This window comes from Micropterus dolomieu, linkage group LG05 (genome assembly GCF_021292245.1).
Source record: "Micropterus dolomieu isolate WLL.071019.BEF.003 ecotype Adirondacks linkage group LG05, ASM2129224v1, whole genome shotgun sequence".
Taxonomy (NCBI): Eukaryota; Metazoa; Chordata; class Actinopteri; order Centrarchiformes; family Centrarchidae; genus Micropterus; species Micropterus dolomieu.
Window position 1 is genome coordinate 29486114 of NC_060154.1, and position 20395 is coordinate 29506508.

At 42.3% G+C, this 20395-nt stretch overlaps 2 protein-coding genes across 4 annotated transcripts in view; one reads left to right on the plus strand and one right to left on the minus strand.

The window, feature by feature from the left end:
- Positions 1-20395, plus strand: part of tbl1xr1a (tbl1x receptor 1a) — a 402448-nt gene that overhangs the window by 377947 nt on the left and 4106 nt on the right. The window contains exons 1-14 of one of the 2 annotated variants that reach the window (XM_046050759.1): positions 11255-11273; positions 12156-12257; positions 14365-14510; positions 14594-14819; positions 14953-15085; positions 15674-15815; positions 16409-16472; positions 16809-16906; positions 17068-17128; positions 17245-17366; positions 17594-17668; positions 18586-18713; positions 19384-19549; positions 20248-20349. In XM_046050759.1, coding sequence (XP_045906715.1) covers positions 12200-12257; positions 14365-14510; positions 14594-14819; positions 14953-15085; positions 15674-15815; positions 16409-16472; positions 16809-16906; positions 17068-17128; positions 17245-17366; positions 17594-17668; positions 18586-18713; positions 19384-19549; positions 20248-20349 — 1521 coding nt within the window. In that variant the 5' untranslated portion in view covers positions 11255-11273; positions 12156-12199. Of the gene's footprint in view, positions 1-11254; positions 11274-12155; positions 12258-14364; positions 14511-14593; positions 14820-14952; positions 15086-15673; positions 15816-16408; positions 16473-16808; positions 16907-17067; positions 17129-17244; positions 17367-17593; positions 17669-18585; positions 18714-19383; positions 19550-20247; positions 20350-20395 lie in introns of those variants that run through there. The other variant, XM_046050758.1, reaches the window with a different exon arrangement.
- The window catches only part of si:ch211-51h4.2, a 116350-nt gene continuing 102789 nt past the window's right edge, over positions 6835-20395 (minus strand). Inside the window, exon 18 of one of the 2 annotated variants that reach the window (XM_046050770.1) lies at positions 6835-6855. The gene's annotated coding sequence lies outside the window, so the exon portion shown is untranslated. Of the gene's footprint in view, positions 6856-10482; positions 11479-20395 lie in introns of those variants that run through there. The other variant, XM_046050769.1, reaches the window with a different exon arrangement.

Below are 20395 nucleotides of genomic sequence, written 5' to 3' on the forward strand. Positions count from 1 at the left end.
CACCTTAAATCTTTCCCATTCTGACATTCAGTTTGGAGTTCAGGAGATTGTCTTGACCAGGACCACACCCCTAAATGCATTGAAGCAACTGCCATGTGATTGGTTGATTAGATAATTGCATTAATGAGAAATTGAACAGGTGTTCCTAATAATCCTTTAGGTGAGTGTACATGTAACAACATTTTCATGAGAGAACACCATTACAGAGTTTTGTTCTTCCTGCTACAGGTTTTAGGAGAATGTTGGCAGGGTGTCAGATTTGCACTGGATTGCCTAAAGTGAATAGAAAAACATGGTTTCTGATATTAGGTGTTGTATTTTATTTTTATTGATGCAGTTGTGTGGAAAACTGTGTTGCTCCCAGAAGGCTGTTGGAACGAGAGAAGAAAGAGGTCTTTGTTTAAAAATGATTCAGCCCACAGTATTGATTCAGTGCAGAAGTTTGCCTAGAAATGAGCTTGTATGCTACGCCTCTTCCAGAGTGCGCCCCATTATCAAAATACACCACAAATATTTCAGACGCTTCTCTTCTTCGTAGTGTGGCCTAAAGGTAGAGAAAAATCCCACAACTCTTTCAAAGGGCTTGTTCCATGTTAACTCTTGACGCTGAAAACCCTTTTACTCCGACAGGATGGAAGAATCAGAGAAGTATGAAGAGAAAGAAAGCGCGATTGTTAAATACAGATAAGGCCTGGTTGATAGAGCGTGAGAATAGGCTTGCCACTGCTCTGGTTGTATTTGTCCACAGCATTGGTAGAGATGCACAATTATACATCCTGTAGCTTTGTAAGAGCCATGCAAAAACAAAAAAAAACATCTCTGGCTACCACAGAAAAAATATGCCTCAACACTGAGGGTCAGGCTCTAGTATGAATTTGATCATTTATATTGGAATGTTAATTAAATTAAAATGAACTGTCATATTTGATTTTGCTGAGTAACTGGCTGCTTTAATAACCATTGCCAACTTAAGGCCAGTGTCTACATTAGCTACCTCAAATACATCTTTAGCATTCTGCTTCTCCACTTTCTTGTTAATGGTTGTGATTAGGCGATAGACTCGACTGTACTCTGCCCTGCTGATAGTACCATAGACTGTATCCACAGATAGTACGTAGCTTGTTGTCATAGCGACGCCACACACAACTGCCGCGATGTAATGTTCAATGCGACACACACACCAGCGATCCACACAGCTTTCTGTTTTTAAGTTAAAACGTTTCAACATTCTTCAGAATGTAAAGACAGATAAGCGGTATGAAAACCTTCCAGCTGTGTTTTCCTCTGCCGTTGTTGCTGCAGCGGTCTGTGTGACGGCGGGAGCAGAGGGCTCTGTGAGCGGGCGGCTGGCCGGCCTCACTGTGAAGTGACAAGTAAAGGAAGTGAAGGGCTGGACTACAAACCAGCTGTTTTCAAGCGGTTCAGAGCAGAGCTTTCTGTGGGAGATGGGAACTCCCTTTGGGCTGGACTTTGGGCTTTTTCACTTTGCAAACCTGTTACATGCACAAAAAAGATGTATAACTCAATAAAGGAGAGGGAAAAAGCCAAAAAGCATAATACCACCTCTTTAAAACAATGACATTTCATGGAGAAATCGATACTTTCCTGACAGAATGGTCAGTGGACTTGTTCTTTGGGGCAAAGTAAAACTGTGCACATGTTTTGCTTTAAATTAAGACTGGTTGTGAATCTGCGCTGTTGACCAATAGCAAGCTGCCTTGACAGCACTGACAGGAAGAGAGAGCCAGAGATTCCAAAACAGAGGACGCTATCGTAGTTTATTAGCTGTGTTACTCCATTAACTTTGATTTATCGCTCCTCTGTCAGTGTGTAAACAGTTTCACAAAAGAGGCATGGTTTGCAGACAGCGATGAGAGGATTTGTTGGTACGAATACGTTCAGTGTTTTCCATACATTGATTTATTTGTGGCGGCCCGGCACAATATCAACGCTGACCGCCACATATTGATTTTCTGTTCTTTTTTTACTAGGCATATTTGACATCATATTCGATAAGAGCGCCACATATATTCATGCAGCACCTCCTCTCAATCGCTCCCCCCCCCTCTCTCTGTCTCTCACAAACACAGCTGCACAAACCTGTCCAAAACAAAGCTATCAATGTCGGAGACCCACCTTAAATAAAGTTATTAGCAAGCATGTAAGGAGCCTACTTAATGACACGAGCTACATTAACGTTGGAGTACAGCTGGGTTGTCGAGGTTAGCACGCTGTATTGGGCTGGTTGTCAATATTGTCTCCTCGGCACCGCACAGACATAACCTAGAGTCGAGGGAGAGAGCATTTCTGACGGCAGACGTGGTGAAGTTCACACGGTAGATGGTTGTCAGACCTAAGTTGTCTGCTACTGTGCAGATATTCCGTCAGTGTCTTCATTTTAGTCCAGGTTGAGTGCACAAAGTAAAAGTTGTCCATTTAACTGTAATGTAATTTTCTTTTGTGAAAATGGATTTTACAGTATTCGTTATCGGAAAAAGTATTGTTCAGGAAATGGTCAAAGCCAAGGTGTCACAGCGGAAACCATATTGGTATCTAACATTTTTGAGGGATATCCAGCCCTTAGCGGTTATTATTAGCGGTTAGCTCGCCAGCTTCAGTAGTTTATCAACTAACCCTGTGAGTACTTACTGTGTCACCTTGTAGCACCACATATTTCATTATGATGTGCGATTAATTTCTGCCACTTTCTGGCGACAGTCCCATACTGTAGTTCTGTGACTCCTGTGTGGCAGCTTTACATCATTCAAAGGTAAAAAAAATATATATATATCATTTTCTATCTTATACTGGCTCTTTGTGTAGGCCTTCATTTCAGCCTCTGTCAGAACAAGCTGTAGATGCTCCTGTGTCTTTTAGGCCCCCCCTCTCAAAGCCCACAGTCTTCTGATTGGCCAAGACCTGAAGCACGTGTACCAGGCTGTTGTTGCCGCCGAGCTTTACCAGAGATGTTTTATAGAAGAGTCACGCCACTCAGTTGCATCCTCAATACAACTCTATGGGGAAAGCCCGTAATGGTAAAGATGGCGGTTAAAGCCAATCGTCTGCTTTCACAGCCAAAGCGGGAAACATATTTTAGCCAATCGTGTGGTTCCACTGACGTAAGGGTCTGTGTTACTTTGACTGCGCATGCGTGGTAGTAGTGATGCATGCGTACCAGAAGTATAACCAATCCCGAAAAACGCGTTTTAAACCTTATTTTGGGGCAAAATCATCAAACCTTTTCAATGATTTTTATTAGATTTTACTGCTGATTCCATTCATGTAGATTTTATGTCCCGGTGACCAGTAAAAGTGCAGTTCTGGCTCTCTCCTCCATTCATATAGGAGCCTGGTATTGTTTGTCCGAAATGGCTGCAGGCGTTGTTGAGTGGCAGGAAGATAAAATAAACAATAAACACAGTTAAAACAGACAAAAAAAAGAAACAATTTAGGTAAGTAGCCTATTTAGTAGAAGCACAAAAATCAAGGACAACTGGACAAATATGCAAAATCTGAACAAGTCGGTGAAATCAGACGGGCAAAACGCTCTTATTCTGAAATGCTCCATATGGATATATAATGTTCGACTGCACAGAGCGCAATGGAACGCGCTCACAGAGAGCTGTTAATCCGTAGTTGAAGCACATAAAATGACAAATTAACAATACACTAACAACGTGTAGGCTAAACTCTCCGCTGCTGAAACACTGCAGTGTGAGGTGACACTGGACAAAACTGCGGCACAGCTGTGTTGGCTCGGCTAGGTCCATTTTCCCATGTTTTCCTCTAGTTTCGTTTGTTGTAAAATGCACACGCCCTGTGCCCGCTTTGATTGGTGAGCAGATCTGTCACAAAAGGACAACACCGGAACTGCAGGACTGTTTAAAACGGGTCAGATATGCTGTATAATTAACCTACATTTAAATCGCCGTCTTCACGATTAGCTAATCGACTTCATTCAAATCGCAAATTTGATTTGAAAACGATTAAATGTTCAGCCCTAATTTACACCCCGATCCAAATCATTTTACTACTTCCCACAGATATTCCCATTCAAGCCTGTCAGATGCTTTTTCCACATCCAGGCTAACAAAAGCACTTGGAGACCAATCGTGATTTAATAAAACCTGTGTGATCACAGGAAACCAGTTTGGTCATACAAGGATCAAGATGGGATGCCAAGATGCGATCTGCAGAGGGGTTCATAATTGCTATGTAGAGTAGAGTCTTTACCAGGTTTAGGTAATGGGCATAATGGAGCTAAATTTACATCTTTTCAAAAGCAACCTTTTTCAAACTGACCACAAATCCCAAAAAGTGGAGTAAAATTTCAGGGGAATATTGTCCCTGTGATTTAATAATTCACTATTCATTCTTCATGTAGTTGCTATTTAGTATTTTCTAATTTCCTTCATTTTGCCTCTTTTTCTTTATTTTATAAACGTCACGTGGATGACATGTTCCAAGGAGTGGTATTTTTCTAAAAGAGTGACAGACAATAAGAGGCTGTAGGAACCAATATTATATCCAGTTCATTCAGCGTTGAAAAAATTTTATAAAATAAGACAATAAAAAACTTTGATGGGCAGGAAGGAGTCTGACTGAGTTGTTATCAGTATTTTCTGGAGGTATTTAAAACTTTGCATTGGACTGTAATGATAAACGCTTAAGATGAAGATAAGAAAATTATTCATCAGTCGGAATTTAGTATTTGTGCATGCCTCCCACCCAGCCTCTACACTTGAGCACATACAAGGAGCTTGCACACATGCTGGATTCTTCATAACTATCTTGTTTTGTAAACTGTCAACTGACTATCCAGTTTACAGAGCTTGCACATGCTGCACATAAGTCATTTTATGACAATGCTTAAAGTAAGCTATATTTATTTTCCTCTGTATAAAAAGTAGTGTGCTGCGCTGGCAGATCATTGGGTGCTTACACAGGTAATGGAGTTTAACACATTTTATTCTAACCGAAGACTCCAGCCTCACATACAGCTGCCTATGGTTGCCTAATACCCCCAGCTGTCAATAAATTGGCTCATCCTGTTTGTCTGTTGCACTACCTCCGCTTCCTCAGTCTGTTACTGGAAATAGATGCTTGCCTGGTTCTTATGTAAGGGTATGTGGATTAACAGCTTACTACGATAAAACCACTCTAAACAACTGAAAACACAGCTTTAATCCGGGATGTCATCAGCGTAAAGCCTGTAGAAACTTATCATCCACTGGATATGATGAGATGTCAATCAAGAAGCACCAAAAACATGAAATTTAACACATTAAGACTAGTGTCAGAAAGTATAATGACACTGTCCTTCATTCTGTCATTGCTTTTGGTGATCGTCATTATGTCATGATTTACAGCATGGTGGTCATTTGTATCTTCAGCTGCAGTTCAGAGTTTTGTCAGCTAATGCTTCCGAGTTGCTGATGAGCTGTAATTCTTGCTGTAGTTTCTTGTTCTGTAGGTTGTATTTGTAGTTATGTTCATCTTTTGGGTCTTTTTATCTCAACAATTGGAGTGTGTGAGACCACAGAAAGACATCTCACCCTTGATGTTAACTGGTGTACCCCTTCCATTCTGCACCATTATGGTTTCACTGTGTAGTGCATAGCCTATAATTTACTTTGTAGTGCATGTCTACTTGCACCTGTTGTCCCACTATGATAATAGCAAAGCAACAATGACCTATTCCTGATATGTGCAACACATAAAGAATCTCTTTAGGAGGTCAAAAGTGATTGGGATTCTGATTTAGGCGAGGTCTAATCAAAGTCATCACGGAAGCTCGAAGTAAGATAACCACCACGGATTCAGTGGCCCTCACTGACCTGCTGCATTCGGATGGACACGAGCTGCCTAGAGCAGGTTTAACTGCCCGTCAAGTGGGGCTAGCTGACAAGGCCTACATGCTACCATCTGTCATCGACAGACAGCTAGCCTCGCTGACCTCACATAGGCCATGTGAGGCAGAGCTACGCTTGCCAATGCAATCTGTCACTCCAATAGACCAGTAACCCTGGAGAGAGGGAGGGGAGAGCCACATGCAGATTGGAGTTCATTTCTGTTGTCATTGCACCTTACACAACTGTACAGTGGAATTATAAAAAGCCTTTACTGGGGTTTACAGTGCTGTCATATTATAAAAGGTTTAATGTTATGCAAAAAGCACTTTTTCATGTCTTTTCAACATAAATATTTATTCCCCCTGTGTCTAATGATAATTATTATCAACTTTATTGGCCACATAAAGTTTATACAGTGCATTTGGAATTCTTTGTCTGCATTTAACGCATCCTAATTAAGCCATAATGCAGCACCGGGGGATCAGTTCAGGCTTCAGGGCCTTTCTCAGGCTGCTCTGCCTCAACTCTGTAATTTATGGAGTTTCCTGAGGGACAGATAGCTTTACTTGTTGCTAATGCTCCAGTAACCGCTAGCTCCGCTAACTGCAGGTGCTGCTATCAGCTTACTCTACCCGAATTGGGTGCTCCCAAAGCTAATGTGCTAAGGTTAGAAGTGAAAACACTAACACACCCCCTGGAACACCAAGCTTCCAGTCTGGGCAGAGTCAGCTAACAGGATGGCTAACTGTGCTAACTAGCTAGCAGCAGCTACTGTTAGCGGTAGTTTGCAAAGTAACCGCTAACAACAAGTACAGCTATCTGTGCAGCCGGAGGACATCAGGCGGAAATCCAGAAATATTAACTCCATAAAATATGATCACTGAAAAGCTTGCAGTGCTGGGCCAGCTAGTTCCTGCTTCTTCTTCCTTCTTGGCAGGCCTTCAGAAGTTGGCCAATCAGTAGAAAAGAGGCTTTTAGGAAGGGGGCCCTAAAGAGACAGGAGCTGAAATAGAGTGTTAAGACAGAGGGTGAATAGATGTGCTGAATCTTTTTAAATTTAAGAATGTAAACTCTTTCTAGTAGACACCCAAAATAAAAGTATGGTCCTGAAAATGAGAATATGGGACCTTTTTAAAGCTTAAATCTGTGATTTAGAATGTTTGAATACTGTTCTATACTTTATAATGTTTCTCTTACACCAACAACAGTACACAATGAGCAGTACATACACAGAGCAGATACATAGAACAAAGTAGTGGGCATTCCAAAGGAGGGAGTGTTTCTCAGTTGCTTTTTTTTGTACCTCAGTTCCAGGGTCAGTGTCATCTGTTTCAGTCATTTTTAACAATGCTAAATGAGACTAATATTGTTCTAAAGTAGCTGCTAATGCTAGCATTGTTGTTACTTATGTAACATTGTTGACTGTTCCTGATATTAAGAGTACCCTACGGATTTAGCATTGCACTGTTGGACTGTTGGAAAAATATCAATCAAAATCGATACAGCAGAGTGAGAGAGAGTCAGAGATATCATCCTGTATATTCCACATGTTCTTCTTCCTTGTCAAAACCTGGCATTACACACAATAAATGTAGACCATCAACAGTTCAGTCAGAGAGTCTGGTGTGTTATGCTAGTGGTGGCTAATATGAAACCGTTAGCCTCAAGCAGAGATTAAGATCAGGCTACAAATTTCAAACTTGTAGTCTTCAGCTCTGACTCGACTTAAGTGATGTCACTTTAGGCAGATTTCCCGCATATCCCTCTGGAAGGCTTTAAACGTCTTTCACCTATGCAGCAGTATTCCCCAAGATCTCATGTTGTTGAAAAAGCGGAGTTCTACTTGAACGGAAACATCATCAGCTATGCTGCCTTCTTAAATTAGTAAGAAGATTGGTGTTACAACAGGGATGTTTTCGTAGTACAGTTCCACGTTGTGCACATTTGCAGTTCTATTGTCAGGATTATAGTCATGGATTCCTGCAGGCTGTCAGGAAACCACCCCTGGCTTTTGTTTACAGCGTATTTTACCTGGTTGTGGCGATAGCATGATGGAGAATCCATTTTTGATATTTGACTCTAACTGGGGACTGGAGAATTGGATGCATTTTAGAGTGAGAGAATGAAAAATATCAGTCCTAAATCATGCCTCCTCCAGCTGCCTGAATTTCTTTCTGCTACTTTCCCAAAATAGACCCAAACCGTCAGAATAGAGCCTTTAAATAGGAACAAGCCCCATTTCCACCTGCAGAGAAGACTAGCACAGCTCGGGTCTCCTTTATGTACTGATGCAGCAGAGTGTTCAGAGAACATGAAACCTACATGGTGGATATTATCACGGACTGTGAGGACAAAAGAACACACATGATGCAGTGAGACACTTCAGTGTGGGTTGGCAGTTAGTAAGTTTCCTCAGCTAGAGTTTCAGGGCATGCACCTGCCATTTAAAAGAGGCCCTTTCATACACGCAGCCGGTACCATTAACATAACATGCGCACACTGTTCCAGTAAAGGCAACAGCTTGATTTGTTAACATAAGCTTTATTTTAAAATATAGTGGACATTCACATACTACAACAAATACAGAGAAAAGGTTCAATGAGTAAATAAAAAAATTGTGCCATACAGTCTCTGAATGCCGTGGTGTAGGCTCCAAATAAACGTTTTACATGATATGACAGAAGGGAGGATAAGCTGTAAAGAGTTTCTTTTAATATACCAGTAGGTCAGGTTGATATATTGGCCAATATAAGCTGATTGCAAATATATTGTATCTGTGTATATGTCAGCTGATAACCGCTCCTCAGTATCCATCCCAGCCACAAAAATCCAGTATCGGTCAGGCTGTGAAAAATAGGGATCCTGTGTTTCTGTGATTGGCTGTTTGAGGCTGAGACTGATAGCAATATTAAGGAGGCTCGACTGACATTGAGGGTTAAAAAAATCTGTTAATGATTTATCGGACATAACATTTTTTGTAATGAAGAAACATTTTGATTTGAGAATTTAAATTTGATTATTAAATAATTTAGAGGGGGGCATTTTACAGAGGAAAAATAAACTTGTCAGTGGTGGGTAAACTATGCAATGCTGACACTATTCTACTTCAGCATTTCTGCACTTCATATCTGCCAAAATATATGCTATTACAAATATATCATTTATCAATATTAGTAAGTTAATATTGGTTGGTAATATCTCCAAGGCGGGCTCCTGTAAAGCCTCTGACTTCCAGGTGCTCTCATAGAGTCATGACTCTTAAAATTGATTAGTGGTAGTCCAGTGTGTAATGTGTTTTTGAAAAAGTAAATGGCTGGGTGGTTCGTACAGTGTCACTACACGCCTGTTCATGCAGTTTATTTGTCTGTTTAGAAGGCTCAGCAGAAAAATGTGTAGTGTAATATTTTGCAGAGGCTTCAAATGGCACGAGCAGTGTGTGTGTGTGTGTGTGTGTGTGTGTGTGTGTGTGTGTAGCCCTATAAGCCTGTAGCTGGCTGCATGGTATAAGCGCACACATACATGACTTCATACTTACAGGGATTTGGCTCATTCTTTATGTGCACAGGTTGATTTAGTGACCTGTAGTGAATGTAATGCATATTTTACAGGCAGTAAAAACAAGCACCCCTCACCCACTACCCTTCAAAGAAAAAGTGTCCAGCTGGGCTTTAATGTCTGCATATCTGCAGATACATCATGTTATCACTTCTGTTTTCTTGCCAACAGAAAAAAATGAAAAGAACTACACTTGATTGATATAATTCCTCTCTGTGTGTGTGTGTGTGTGTGTGTGTGTGTGTGGAATGTGTGCAAATCCGCATATTAATAAGGTGTTCTATTTTTATCACACCTCTTTGAGTGCGCTTAATACTGATTGGATGTTTCATTAGCCTGTGTTTGAGTGAAAGAATGATGGATGCCAAGGTAAATATGATTTACTAGTGATATTGATTTTATATTGTGAGGGACAGAACCTCCCTCACTCGATATGAATTCAATCTTGCTTTCTCGCGTCATGGTTAGGAAACTGGTTATATAACGGCATGTATTTAATTGCCATCTCCTGATTTTCTTTTGGTGTTGAATGTCTTTTCTCTCTTTCCCTTCCTGCGACTTGATTTAAGATCTACTGTACAGGCCAGTTTGCCACTGGCAGCAGTCACAAAGGGAGAAAGAGAGTTGGGGGGGGGGGGGAGAAATGCAGAGACAGAGATTCCCTTCTGCTCTCCCATCCCCCTCTGTTCTCCCACACTGTCAACACAGACCATCCTGGCTGCAGATGGCGGCTCCACAGCGCCACTGCAGTGGGATGGTGGCGGCGGGAACTCCAGCTTTCAGTTTACAAACCTGCGGTCCTCCCCAGGCAGTGCTGCTGTCAGATGGGATTTGTGCAGAGGGTCACAGTGATCTGTGACTCAACAATCTGCAGCTTTTTATTTCTACCAAACACAACAGCAGGTGATTTTTAGTTTGCTCTTTACTCTGCCTCTCACTCTTGTTTTAAGTGTATTGATCAAATTAGCTGCTGTTGTGTTTGGTTCAAATAACATTCCTGCATGCTCTACAGCCTAAATGTACTCTGTACCCACAACCACGAAATAAATGCGGTGTCACAGAAAATTATATCTAGTCATTTTATAATATGTCGTTTATTGTTTCAGTGTTCAACAACATTTAACTTTCACCGCATTCCCTCGCAGTTTGCAGGTGTTTGTTTCTGCTCCCTCAGTATATTTATTTCAGTAGACGTGTAACTAGAGATGTCTAGATGTTATCAGGAAGCTCAGGATGAGAGCCAATCAAGACTTTTTTTTTTTTTTTTTTATTAACTGGGACTGAACAAATACTAAGCTCTTCCCCCTGCTGTGGTATTTTCAACAGTGGCTGTCATAAACACACACTAACCACAAAGTGCAGGGGTGGGGCTTATTTTAAAGTTAGTAGGCAGCTGAAATGTTAGCAGTATGAACTGTTAGTACAATAGAGGTGAAAGCAGACTGACAGTTGCGTATGATTTAATAATAGGCCTAATTTAGTTTAATGGGGAGGTAGTAACGACTCACTTCAACATCACAAAATGTTGCCACTTAGCACTAAACTTTTATTGTTGCAGTGTTTGTTATTGGGATTAAGTTACTTCTGAGCTGAAAGCTCATCTGAGGTGCTTTGCATTATTGTGTGTGCTTGCTGTATATGTGATCCTCAGAACAGTCTGCTTGCTGACAGTCGTCTCTATGGAAAATACAAGCCTCTCTCACTAGAGACAGGCGACCCAGGCACAGATAAGTATCGCTGAGCCAACATGCTGAGAACAACATCACTCCTTTGTCTGCTGTCTTGGCCACAGAGTTGCTGCCCGTCTCCTGGGTCTTGGACTGATCCCCAAACAGCTCAGCCAGAGAAGTTGTTTCTCTCGTGAAGGTGATGCAACTGGCTTTGTGTCTGCTGCCTCTGTCTCTAGTGCGGAGGCTGTTGTTGTTGTTGTTGTAGCTTGACTACAGAGGATTAGCAAATATTGGCCCACTGGCCCGCTCTTACTGCTAATTGTATTCTGTTTGCTGTGTTCTGTGACCAGTTTCTCCTCAGGTTGTCATTAAAGATTCATCTTCTCTTCTCTTCTAATGACCTGTGGAAAGTGTATAAGATGATTCTCTGTGTTAACTTTATAGTTTGCTGATCATCTTTATCAGAAGCACAAGAAATGTTTGTAAATGTTAACGCAGTCTGATCCTGACTACTTCCTGCTCCCCTGAGTTTAACATGCTGCGATGTTAAGGCCACAGGTCAGGCTAAAGGTTTTTGCCTTTGCCAGCCGACCAAAATCTAACATCCTGGGAAATGAAATGTAACCTAGTGCTCACAGTACCCAGGGGGGTGTTTCATCCACTTAAATGCCATTAAATGCACAGAAATTCTCCTTCTCCTGGGAGAGGGGGCTGCAGACACTGAGCTCCAGGCTTTACATGGCTGATTATTCTCAGGGGAAATGGGCTTTGAGCTGGTCCTTATTTGGAATCAGCTCTCTGGCCCTCAGTTAGCTTTCAACGTTGTGGTTCCCAACCTTTCTAGTTCACAAAACCACAGACAAAAGCAATGTGCAGTCATGACCCGCTTGTTGTGCTTGGATGCACCAACTGAAGAAGTTATACCACAGGAGGTGTTACACTCCTGGTGATTTTTTTCCCGCCTTGTATATTTTACTAGGACATCCTACCCACGTAGTGAACTGCAGTCACATGTGCACTGAGTGATAATGATGAGTGCTTCCCTTCACTAATGAATCTCTCTCTCCCTGTTTTCTAGGCTAGGTGTGTGCGTGCTGACCTCATGGTGTAACAGGAGTAAAGATGAGCATTAGCAGTGATGAGGTCAACTTCCTGGTCTACAGATACCTACAGGAGTCAGGTATCCTCAAGTTCTTATATTCATCATGTCTGCATTTTAACTTTTTTTTAGTGGTTTGCTTTCCTACCAGATTTTAACATCCAAAATCTTTCGGTTTTTCACTATTTCCACATTTAAAGCATGTGGACCAGCACTGCCAGTGTTGCAGGGAACTCTTAACCATTACGAGTCGGTTTTATATGGAAGCAGCCACACATGAGCTGGCCGAGTGAAATAGAGAGGATTTGATGACATCTACAGGCTGACATGTATAACGTTTTCCATACCTGCGTATAGTGTGTACCACAGCATCAGTGGTAACGTGTTGGGCATTAATAGCCTACTGTAATATTACTTTTCCCAGTAAAGAGTAATGTAACGAATTGCTATTTCCTAAACAGTTACTAATCCAAGGAACGCTGCGCTACTGAATGCACCATCCCTGGCGTGAATGCGTGACTGCGCGGCAGCTCAGCGCCATCGGGCCTTTTGTTGTTAAAGTCAGTTGTTAGCCAAAATGCGAAAGGAAGACTGGAGAACAGAGAGAGGTATTTTCGACAGCTGTAAGTAACGTTATTGCCATTATTGTGACACAGTCTAAGATGTAAAGAACTTTGTCGTCCGTTGTAAAGTTTGTGCGACCAGCAAAAAGTTTTGGACCGCGAACAAATCTAGGCTATAGGCTACTTAATTAAAGCGTCAGCTAAGGCAGCACAGCAATGTGAAACTCCGAAAGAAACTCCGGCCACTACTGCCAGTGATCGGGAGAGAGTGGCATTATAGGCTATCACTCTATAAGTAGAGTCGCTAATATTACTTTTTTAAGGAGTAGGCTATATGTTAAGTAACTATAGGCCTATTATTTTCTGAGTAACTTGCCCTTTGACGTTGTTGTCGATTGATCACTCATATGGCCTATATAGGCTACACTTTTCTGTACGAATGGTTGCTTTTAAAGTCTTATGTTATAAGGCCTTTTCATAGGGCTTTGATCCGTGGGGTCGCTCTGCGCTCCTCATCAACAGACAGGCAGACAAACACTCCGAGGTAACCATGGCAACGGCTTTTCTGTAACTGGTGCGATCCCGAGAAACTGTCGCGGTCCGTACCGTCTCACGCACACGCCCGCCCGCTTCCAGAGTTGAAATGCCAAACTTTCCCCCCCAGTTTGACTGATGTGGCTGTTTGATCTGAGTTTCCCGAAGAATATAGCTATAATACAACTGTTTCTTTAACAGTTAGGCCACCAGGTTTTAAACAGGACAACAACCTTTGCTGCTGTCTCTTACTCATTAAAAATTATTTTGGAAAACTTCTCAGTATATTTTTCTGCTTTTTTGCCCTTTGCCAATCTCATGCCTGATTTCATATCCCAATAACAATATATATCCCGAGACAGAGCGTTGTTTGTAAATTCAATAAAATATCATGAGTTACTGTTACTGAGTTAATTTACAACATTACCTCATGATATTTTTCTACATCATAAAGGTGGGTAACTAATCCAATAACATGACAAATACCGTGATATAGAGTGAACAACAACACAGCAGCATAACTAACGTTAGCTAAGTTGTGGGTTAGCAAACTGCTGCTACTTGTTGGAGGACAAAACGGTCCCAGCACAGCAGCTCCAGACTGTGATACTCACAGCTCCCCTGCTGCTATAGCTAACATCACAACAACAGCATGTCTTGGTGAACTAGAAAGTAAGCTGAATGTCTGTCAGGTAAATTTTAAAGACTTGCCCACAAAAACATCATGGCTGGAACTGCTGGAATAATGTTTCGTGGCTCAACAGACTTCTCTCTTTGGAATGAGCTTTTTGTTAACTTGCATGGTCTGAGTCCTCCTGTTCAGTATTATCCTGCCCGTTTGTTTATCCTGAATGCAAACATGTAGGCCAGTATGAGACATGCACAGGAATATCAGCAGTAGTGTATAAGAAAAAAGATGGCTTTATGGCAGAGGAGAAAACAAATTGTTTCTTTTAATAAATCATGTAGTGTTGAGTATATGAGGGAAATATTATTTCCTGTGAGAGAAAGGTATATAAACATTATGTCTTCCAGTGCTTAAAATATCTTCTCCTCTCCTGCCCTCTTTCTCCATCTCTCCTCCTCTCCAGGGTTCTCCCACTCAGCGTTCACATTTGGTATAGAGAGTCACATCAGCCAGTCCAACATCAATGGTGCTCTGGTTCCCCCTGCTGCCCTCATCAGCATCATCCAGAAGGGCCTGCAGTACGTCGAGGCTGAAGTCAGCATCAATGAGGTGCGACACAAAAGAGATGACAGAAACTCTCCTCTCTCCTGTGTTTTCTCTCTAACTTGTTCTTTCTCCCGCTCTCTGTACAGGACGGCACGTTATTCGATGGGCGGCCCATTGAGTCTCTGTCCCTGATCGATGCGGTGATGCCGGACGTCGTTCAGACGAGGCAGCAGGCCTACCGCGACAAAATGGCCCAGCAGCAGGCAGCCGCTTCAGCACCGGCAGCGGCCACTGGAGGCAGCATCGCCGGCAACGCCAAGAATGGAGAGAATACTGCCAACGGGGAGGAGAACGGAGCCCATGCCTTAGCTAGTGAGTAATATGTTTACAAAGAGAGGAGGACGTGCGATGATGGTTAGCTACCTGCAACGATGAAACTTCTTTTCGCTATATGAGGAGCATTTTTATTAGATGAAAGACCTTGACCATCAAACTCTGTGCTTAGACAACCACGCAGACCTGATGGAGGTAGACGGAGACGTGGAGATCCCTCAGAACAAGGCGATGGTCCTGAGGGGCCACGAGTCAGAAGTCTTCATCTGTGCCTGGAACCCAGTCAGCGATCTGCTGGCATCAGGGTTAGTCACCTTCCCTTTCCTACCATTCTCCCCTGACACTGGTCTCTCGACGTCTTAACCCTAAGCCATGTTGTGTCCAAACTACAGCCCTATAGCCAAACATCATTCTCACATCTGAGAAGTCTTTGGGATATTTAAGCAATGAATTGCAGTTCTTTGATATACAATCAATGTATTGACTTTCAGTGTCATGCTATTGTGATAATAAGGTCATATTGTGTTTTTACATATATCAGTTGTATAAATTAATGATTTCAAGCTCATCGTAATTAAAAACTAATCAAAGTGGGTATCGTAAAGTTTGGCGCACATTTGGATTACACTGAAGGTACATGACATGGCTACAGTGTGATCAGGCTCAAAAATGGCAACGTCACTCAAAACAACAGTTCAAATAAAATCAAATAATGAAGAAGACCGCCCTGCTACAACTTAATATGTTGTATCAAATGACAGTTGTCCAAATAACTTAACAAGAAATAACAAGAAACCTGTTTCCTATGGAAACACGGTTTACGTGGCATCTGTGTTGTCATAGTTTAGAGCAGCTAGAGCGCCCCGTGTGACGATCAGAAATGTCTGTCTCAGGTCCGGTGATTCGACGGCTCGTATCTGGAACCTGAGTGAGAACAGTACGAGCAGCTCCACGCAGCTGGTCCTGAGGCACTGCATACGAGAGGGAGGGCAGGATGTCCCCAGCAACAAAGATGTCACCTCGCTAGACTGGAATGTAAGCACGCTAACGCACACACACACGACGTAACATGTGATGCACGGGTGCATTCATTCAAAATACGGGACCAGGTCAAGCCTGTGGGAATGGTAGAAGTATTTCTGAAAGTATGGTTGTGTTTAATGGTTTTATCATTTTTTTCCTGATTGAGATTTCCAATGTTAAGAAAAATCCTTTGTATGCTAATGCTTATTGTTGGAAACATTTGAACACAACAGACATGCTCGGAAGGCAAAAACAACAACATAACACACTAAACATGCTGTGTACTAGGAACTCCCAGAGCCCTGTGAACATAGCAGCTGATGATGTCTAACAGTGGAAGAGTATCAGAGAGTGGAATGTTCCTTTACTTCAGCCAGTGGATTGTAAACCTGAGCCAAGGGCAGAGGCAAACATTTCCTGGAAATGTGGCTGATGGAAAACACAGGCCTCTCTCACAATAGCAGCTGAATCACAGCTAATATTCAGTCCGCCTGGACTCTGGCAAATTCTGTTACTGCCTAAGAGTGTGTCTGTAAATGTGTCCAAACTGGCCTTGTCATACGCATTTGTCTGACAGGCACACACCTTCTTCTTCTCTCCGACAGAGCGAGGGCACGCTGTTAGCAACAGGCTCCTACGATGGTTTTGCCAGAATATGGACGAAGGACGGTGAGAATACTTAAATTCATTCTCTGCTCTTAGGAAACCCTGCCGTATCATAGTGTATTTCTGTACAGATGTGGTATTTCTTGATGTCTTTGTTTTTTCTTTTGCTTATCCACTGCTACAGCCTGTATGTTCCATGTTAGATGCCTTAGTTTATCCTTGAACAATGCTGCCACCTAGAGGCAGGTTTGCATACTGCCATTGGTTTTTCTGGCCTGCAGTGTGTTTTCTGTCAGGTGTTGACACATTTTGTGTTATTTAGATCCTTAACGGCTTGTTGTTTTTGTTGGTCCAAATGTGATACTTAACGATTCCCTTTCTGTGTGTTTTGCCTCACAGGAAACCTGGCCAGTACACTTGGCCAACACAAAGGTCCCATATTTGCCCTTAAGTGGAATAAAAAAGGCAATTTTATCCTCAGTGCAGGAGTAGACAAGGTAAACCAGGTTCTGTTCTCTAAATTTGCTCATTTTGCTCAGAGGGCAACATATGACATAACTTCTAGAATGATTTGGCATCCTTTTTGATAAACTGATCAAACTAATGCACTGTGTAGCCATTGTTAGCTCTAACTATACATGTACATGTGTTCTGCCAGACAACAATCATATGGGATGCCCATACAGGAGAAGCCAAACAACAGTTTCCCTTCCATTCAGGTACAGAAGCATCTCTTCGTCTGACTGAGAAGTTTTGCCTTTTCATTTGCCATTTTCTTGGCTGTATGTCCTGCAGTTCAATTGTAATGTTGCTAACATCCATCTTTCCACGACAGCTCCAGCACTAGACGTAGATTGGCAGAGCAACAATACATTCGCCTCCTGTAGTACAGACATGTGCATCCACGTCTGTAAACTGGGACAGGACAGACCCATTAAAACATTCCAGGGACACACAGTAAGTGCTGTGTGTGTGTGTGTGTGTGTGTGTGTGTGTGTGTGTGTGGTCATGATTAAGGGTCCAAAGCACCCAAAGTAGATTTAATGTTTGATGATTCATGTGACAGTCTAAACTGGTTAGGAAGAACCTTCATTTTTTGCGTTCAGTTCCTCTGGACGGCACAAACACACAACAGTAAAAAAGGTGCGTCTACACCCCCTCACCCCTCTCCTTTCTCTCTCCAGAATGAAGTAAATGCAATCAAGTGGGATCCCACAGGGAACCTGCTAGCCTCCTGCTCAGACGATATGACGTTGAAGGTGAGCTGAGAGCTAAACCTGCGACAAATGCTCGACTTCTTATCTCATTAATATAATCATCACTGCTACCGTTGGCCTGAAAGTGCTAAAATGAATGATGTGTTCGTGATGACTGGGGATTCTGAAGAGGGAAAGTCCGTCTCACTGGCTCTTAAACTTACGTTTTCTCTGAAGAGAGAGAACTCTTTGATTTGAAAGATTTGAAACATGGAGGTTCAGATTAGATGTTTCACAATGATCTGTCATGCTAACTAAATTACAATAAATATAGATTTGTTTTCCTTTTCACATGTTTTAAAGAAACATTCAAATTGTTTTGTTTCTCTGGAAAAAGCCAGCCAAATGTTTTTCTTTTGCCTGTTTTGTTCACTTCTGTGTTGCTTGAATCAGTTTAGGTCGGAGGCAGGAAATTACAAATATGGTGTTTCTCAGGTTACAACAACAAAAACTGCGGGCGACAGACGTCAAATTGTATTTGCTGTGTGTGCTGCAGGGGTGGGTGATATGACCCAAAAATGTTTCATTTCATTTCTGAGATAATGATATTGTTGTCCTCGTACTCAACCATGTGCCTCTGCTTGAGGTGGTGATACACATTTGTTGTAGTGCCTTTTTTTGTTGTTACATTATTGCACTTCTTACGTATTACCGTGGTTTGTTGTACATCTGATCTTTTGTAACCAAACCACTTCCGCACTGCTGAAGTCCCCTTTTGGGAAGTAAACTCTCCACCGTGTTACTTTCACTTTCAGCCGTGCTTGTTGTTGCAGCGTGTATGACATCTACAAGTCAGAATATTTCCATTATCACGATATACAGCCTTAGTCTGCTGTAGGCTGCTCGTTGGCACACCTGGGATTTAATGAGCAATTAAAATGAAGGACAAAGTTTTTGATTTCTGTTTTGCTTCTTTTCAGATTTGGAGTATGAAGCAGGACTTGTGTGTCCATGACCTGCAGGCCCACAGTAAAGAAATCTACACCATCAAATGGAGCCCCACTGGCCCCGGAACCAATAATCCCAGCGCGAACCTCATGCTAGCCAGGTGTGTGTGTGTGTGTGTGTGTGTGTTACAAACAACACAGCATTAGTAATGGTACGCTAATTAGATACCCAAGAAAGAAATAAGTACACTCTGGTCTTTTGGCTTGCTGTGCACGCTGAATGTGTACCGTCCAGAGCGTGCAGCAGTTTGTAACTGCAAGTCAACTTGCACACCGGCTGTGTAACAATTCATTATGTGACATTCAAGTGACAAAATTAAAAGTATCGGAGAGTTGCACACATTTAAAACATCCATTAAACACGCATTACAATTTCAAATAAATGCTAACCGTACTCTGTTTTCCTGCTGTCCATATGCTTTAATGAAAGCCTCCAAAACGTTGTTTCAAGTAAAGTGTGTGGTAAATGGTTATACGTACTGTACGTAGTGTATTTGAAGTCAAAAAGGTTGGGGTTGGTTGGGGCAGTTCAGGTTGTAGTTGTCATACAGTCTGACTATTTCTGCCTTCACGTTTTAAATAGAGCACAGCAGAGAAGCAAAATGTCTTACCATATCCCAGTAATTTAAAGGTAATACAAAACCTGTATTTGTCCACTAATATTTACAATAGGTACATTTGTGAAACATTTCTCTTGTAGTAAGAGACATGCTGAACTGTCCACAGCAGCACCTCTATAAGCCTGTTTGTCCCCGTCTCCTACTTCCACAGCGCATCGTTTGACTCCACAGTTCGCCTTTGGGACGTGGAGAGAGGCATCTGTATCCATACGCTGACTAAACACCAGGAGCCGGTCTACAGCGTGGCTTTCAGCCCCGACGGTCGGCATCTGGCCAGCGGCTCCTTTGACAAATGCGTGCACATCTGGAACACGCAGGTAGGAAGACAGTGGGAAGGACAGTGTGTACACCTCAAAGCATTGTGAATACTCTGTTAACCTGCCATAGTAATGGAGCTCTTTTAGGCGAGTTTGCAGCTGCTAAAAAGCAGGATGAGGCAGGCGTCATTGCTGGTCATCAAGACAAGCTCAATAAAGTCCTGTGACAATGTGTGACACGTCATTTGACTAATGCCTTTTTGCCATTTTTTTTAATAGTTTATATATAAATTTTTTTTGTAACCACTGGGCAAGGTTTAAAACTACTCCATTTCTTTTATAATAATGGCTGTAAAGGGTTGCTCACAGTGACCTTCACCTCTTCTGAGTCTGTTACTGAGCTAGCACCGTGTTTGCAGCCGCAGCCACGAAAAAGCTTCCATAAACTCACTGTACGCCAGCTTCCCAGCACCACACCAGATAAAGTTAGTGCCCAGGTGGTAAACATATGGGAGCAGATGTGAGGCAGAGCTGAAAGAAATCTTGAATGTTTGACTTGCACCAGGTGGACAGACACAAGTGCTGCCCCCTTAGTGGCCAAATCAGAAATCAGTTGCTTGCAGTTTAAGGGCTCCTGCCGTGTTCTGTTGTGAAAGGTTCTTTGCTTGCTTATGTACCCATTTGTGCAAACAGAAGGAAAAAATAGAATAGTCTTTATATCTCTCTCCTTCACTCTGCTTCTATCTCCTGTGCTGCAGACGGGCGCTTTAGTCCACAGTTACAGAGGGACGGGGGGAATCTTTGAGGTTTGCTGGAATGCAGCAGGGGACAAAGTGGGAGCCAGCGCATCAGACGGATCTGTAAGTCTCCACGTGACTTAGATGAATATCTGCTGGTGTCTAGCTT